Genomic DNA, 5,595 nt, shown 5'->3' with positions numbered 1-5,595 from the left:
GAACCACACACACACACTTATATATGTATATATATTATATCTACAGTATTGTATATAAATACACACACACATATATATCTATATCTATATCTATCAATCTATCTATCTACCTATATATATATATATATATATATATATAATATATATATATATATATATATATATATATATATATATATATATATTACATGTTTGTATCAATAAACTGTTTCCGTTGTAGTGAATCTAGTCTCCTTTAACCAATCCACGTCCTGAAGTAGCCTTTTACCTATTACAGTAAAACCATTTATAGGAATTCTTCAATTTTCATATGTTAACCAGGCTTCTGATACATTTCTATCTCTGCAGTACCATATCATGTACTTTTCTTCATCTCTGCCACTTAACCCATATCTTCAGATGATCCATAACCTGTAGTTAATGGTTTTCCTGGATTTTTCACCATCTTGGCACTTTGATACTTCTTAAGTATCTTCTCTCTTACAGCTTTCCCGTTCTGTACTCTATGAATCTCTTGCAGTTTCTTACATCCCCCCGGATCCTCCACTCCCTCCAGTAACTACATCATCCACAACTGCTCCATCTTCTTCAACTATCCCACCTATTATACATCCTCATAAATCAAAGTATTCATTTTAATGCATTACTCATTTCTTTTATCTATCCTATCCCCTGCCATTGTTCTCCAAATGACCCCTCTCCTTCAACAGTTCCGTCTACTTCAATATTCCCTCTTCTTCAGTTGGTCCATCACCTTCAAATATTCTTTTTTATCTATTGCTTCATCTCCTTCATTTGATCAACCCCCTCGTAACTTCATATCCTCCGGTTCACTTATTTTCCTCTATTCTCAAAACGTTCTTATTTTGTCAATTTCCCTCTTTGGTTCTGGCGTCTCCACAGACTTGTTTTTAAATTCCTCCTTAAAAAAATTTACGAAAATGATTACCTCTAATAGACCCAAGGCTGCAATCAACTTGTGAGTAAAGATATCGTACATATACTGAAAAATTATCGAACAGAATTGACGGTTTCATAAAGCAACTACCGGCAAACGTCAGTCAGCTGTTGCATCAGTGTATTATATAGATAATATATCTTTAACATCACGTTCTGTAATTTCTCCACTTACATACCCGAGGCAGGGCTGCCGGATTCTCCACACTAGGCAACTCCACAACACTGATTCAAGAATCAGTCTTTCAGTGAGTCGGCAACATCAAACGCTGAACTTCACTGAGCCTCCTAGTCCTATAGCATCCACACTTTCATAGACTTTACAATTATTGTAATTTTTATATAGATATCACGGGGAAAATAAATAATAAAACATTCATATTAATTATTTATTACTTTTTATTACATTTTAATCGACATACATCATCTCTTTACAAAGTGTGGAATTTATTAACACTCGGATTCCACATTCCACACTTGATCAAGATGTGGAGCAGATTAGCCGTATCGATGACGTCAATTCCACGTTTCGGCAGCCCTGACCCGAGGTAATGTCAATGTCAACTATGCCTGTCATTAAAATTCAGCTAGATATACTAAATACTAAATCATTACACAACAGACACATGGAATAAGTAATATTTTCCTTTACGTCCCTGTAAATGGCACTAAATCAACTGAACGATTAATTTTTAAACTGTTGCATAGTACATTGTATGTATACACGCAATCTTACACTTCCTTACTAGGTAATCCTTTTTGCAAGAGCTGAATCAGACATCAGCACAATTTGATATTTAGTAGTAAAATATTTGTCCTATTTTGCTGTGAATATTTCATATCTGCCTAGTTTTAGTAATTTTTAGTTCTGATGATTTTTTTCTATCTTGCAGCAATGGATTTACTAATTTTTATTTGATCTGAAACTTTCCAGCCTAGGTTTTACATTTGGTTGATTTTATATCGCCTTAAAAACTTTTTGTATTCTTACTGTTTCCATTTCGAATTCTATGTAGTTAATCTTAAAAATCCTTTCTATATTCAGACGATTAAATTTTCAATGGAATCCTGAACAAGTGTATTAGAAATAGACCAAATGCTTCCCACCTCCATTTCCCCCATTTTATTTGAACTTTTACTTCAGTCATTTTTCTTGCTGTTGTGCACAGTTGGCGCACCAAATTGATTTCCAACCAACCCGTAACTCATAAGTGGTCGTTCCAGTGAGTAAAATAATTTTAGCTCAGCGTAACAGCTAGCTCCCTGGCACTTCCACAACCTACCTTATTTTTTTATTCTCTCTCTCTCTCTCTCTCTCTCTCTCTCTCTCTCTCTCTCTCTCTCTCTCTCTCTCTCTCTCTCTCTCTCTCTCTCTCTCAACATATAAATGCATCCATAAAACCTCTTTCTCTTACTTTCTCTTTATCACCGGAATATACATTCTACACATTTTTCTTCCCATCCCTTATTTTCGTTGCTCCCCTTCTTCATGAGAGTACGTGATTACTCCTTTCAAACAAGAAATTTACTATTTATATCCATCTAGACATGTACTACGAAGCCAGTTTGCCTAGCGGTTTCAAAAATGCAACACCCTTACTTAAGGAAATCGGATACAAATCAGCATACCTTGATCAGCACCTTCAGAAGGTTCAAATAAATGTCTCCTTTATCTGATACGGTAATCAATCTGCATTTTCAGAATTCCAGAAGCACAACTGAAACCCATAAAATATGAGTTGAAGGAAACTACCTAACTCTAAAACAAAACATTAAAAATGGCTATTATTAAAGAGCTTGGTTTCAAAATGCATAATATTGTTGGATAGCTAGAAGATGAAGACATACAATAAGCCTTCAAATGTAAATATCAGTGTTAATAACGTGCTTTCACGTCATGCCATTCCTACATTAACACTGTCAAAAGTATTTATCTCTACCTTATATAAGTTGATAGCTGAGTGAATTATAACCTCGTTAATCGTTGTCACATTCCACGATATGCAGTATGTAATTAGAAAACAAGTACTCAGGGTTGTTTATTTTCTTGACGAATGACATATCTGAGATAATAATAGATAGTATCATCACTGACGAGTATGACGCTTATATCTATATGTTGAAGGAGTGCTACATAAACAAGATATAACTTCGACAGACAGCATCATCCTCTAACCAATCTGACATTTTAATATCTTTCACTTCTCTTTATCCCCTGGCAAATCTATATGAAGGCAATTAACGCTCGTTTCGAGCCACAGATGAGGATATAACAGTGTGCACTGCATGATCTTAGTGTTTCTATATTTTGAACATATCACAAGAGTCCAACAATCGTTCTGATTAAGACAGGGCTTGCACAAACAATTTGCAAACTACTTTGGTTACTATAAATTATACAACTATACTCATATTGAACAACAATGTCACCTACTCTGAACAATCACGCTATTCATTACTTATGCTCAACGCAACAACCTTGCATCATGCACTATGCAAGCCTTAAGAACCATTCGTCCGTATACCAGGCTAGTCAACCAGTTCCTCATTAAATATTGCTGATCAATATACCTCCCACCCGTGATTCATATCTTTAGGCTCTGGGTACTCTTCGATGCAGCTTCTATGAAGGGGAATATGGTAAAGAAACATGCAACATATACACGACATACAAGAAAGGACAGGTGAAAGATGGTAAGCAGCTTTTCTAGGAAAAGGACACTCCAAAATTAAATCATTGCTTTCTAGACTTGGGTAGTGCCATAGCCTCTGTGCCATGGTCTTCCACTCTCTTGCTTGAGGGTACACTCGGCCACGCTATTCTATCTTGTTTCTCTTCTTCTTGTTTTGTTAAATTTTTTTATAGTTTATATAGGAGATATTTAATTCAATGTTACTCTCCTTGAAACATCTTATTTTTCCTTGTTTCCTTTCCTCACTGGGCTATTTTCCCTGTTGGAGCCAGCCCCTGGGCTTATAGCATCCAGCTTTTCCAAATAGGGTTGTAGCCTAGCAAGTAATAATAATAATAATAATAATAATAATAATAACAGAAATTTTGTTTTTGGTGTCTATATGGAAAACATTGCTCTCCTAAATGCTGGTACTCATTTTCCTATCCGTGTAGTTAGAAAGCTTAACAACACCAGTATCAGTGTTTTCAATGCAAGTCGAAACTCAAATCAGGAGACAGAAAAGAGCAACAAGACCTCCTTCCAATAAACTCAATGACCAGCACTACAGAATATCAATAACCTTTTAAGACATAAAAGATGCACTAACCATATGCCGTATTGGCATGAGCACGACGCACTTATTGCCTATTGCAGAAACCGCACATTCCTTGCTAGAGTATGTTAATATACTTTGATAACTCATAACATCTCTCAAGTAAGGTTTATGATCAGCCAAAGTCGACTGACTCAATATTGCATTAGCCACTCTCACGAATAAAAGGTATTTTAATCAATTTTAATTATGACTTAATGGCAATCAAATCACTTAAACACATATACTCGTAAATATGGAGACACTTACTGACACTACATAAGAGCAAAATCCTTCTCAGAAGCTAAGAAGTAAAGGATCCTTCACAGAAGCTAAGAAGTAAAGGATCCTTCTCAGAAGCTAAGAAGTAAATGAGTCCCCGAAGCAGATAAATACATAAGGTCTTACATACTCTACAGTATCAGTCTTATATATTCATCAGTATCAGTATAATATCAGTCCAAACTATTACAATGTATTCGTTTAGTGGTATGAAATAGGGAAGAAGTCAACCTTCTAAATAGTGCATCATTACCATACCTCCAGAGCTCTACGGCTTTGGGCATAAATAAAACTTCGTAACAACAAAATATATTGTGTGCTAAAAACAAAAAAAATACGATTGCATTTGCAATTTGAATACAAATACAGTAACAGATTGCATTAAAATTGGAAAATTCCTGGAACCTTGCCTAGTAAAAGTTTTAATTTGTTCATATCATGTCTCCCTCGCCTATTCAAATTGCTTGTTTGGGCATCATAACTGAACATTTACTGGAATACATGTCTCAAAATCTGGGGTTTCAAAATAATTCTCATTTCCTTGAAAATTTAAATATATTTATACGAACTGATGCATTGTTTTGATTTTCAAAGTGTCACACATCCTTCTGATTTAAGTGGATATACAAATGTTTTATTTACATAGAGTAAATATTATATATTCTAAGTCGTAATCAACAAGATTTTCACTCAACTTCCATTAGTAATCATCCAGGGAACTGTCAAATTCTACCAAATCTGTAACATTAAAATCTAGTCAGCGTATTTAAGAAATATTGGAATGATTATTTTACACCTTTTTATACTCTAGGCAATTGGCCTCTGATATTTCTCCACGACCGGTATAATACATTACTTTGCTATATGTCAGCTGTGTATAGCCTATAGGTAACATAGTACTTGACCGACAAAAAGCAATTCATATTATTATTATTATTATTATTATTATTATTATTATTATTATTATCAACATCATCATCACATTATTATTATTATTATTATTATTATTATTATTAGTAGTAGTAGTAGTAGTAGTAGTAGTAGTAGTAGTAGTAGTAGTAGTAGTAGTAGTAGTAGTAGTCGCTAGAC

The 5,595-nt window shown here is 34.2% G+C and overlaps 1 protein-coding gene across 1 annotated transcript in view; it reads right to left on the bottom strand.

Annotated features, from left to right (window-relative positions):
* Positions 1–3,155: 3,155 nt before the first annotated feature.
* Positions 3,156–5,595, bottom strand: part of LOC137618472 (uncharacterized) — a 32,230-nt gene continuing 29,790 nt past the window's right edge. Inside the window, exons 2-3 of the mRNA XM_068348633.1 lie at positions 4,240–4,397; positions 3,156–3,296 (exon numbers count right to left, since the gene is read on the bottom strand). Coding sequence (XP_068204734.1) covers positions 3,156–3,296; positions 4,240–4,397 — 299 coding nt within the window. The remainder of the gene's footprint in view (positions 3,297–4,239; positions 4,398–5,595) is intronic.

The sequence above is a fragment of the Palaemon carinicauda genome, chromosome 24, assembly GCF_036898095.1.
Source record: "Palaemon carinicauda isolate YSFRI2023 chromosome 24, ASM3689809v2, whole genome shotgun sequence".
NCBI lineage: Eukaryota > Metazoa > Arthropoda > Malacostraca > Decapoda > Palaemonidae > Palaemon > Palaemon carinicauda.
The sequence above is the reverse complement of the archived record's forward strand: the minus strand, read 5'-3'. Positions and strand labels throughout refer to the sequence as shown.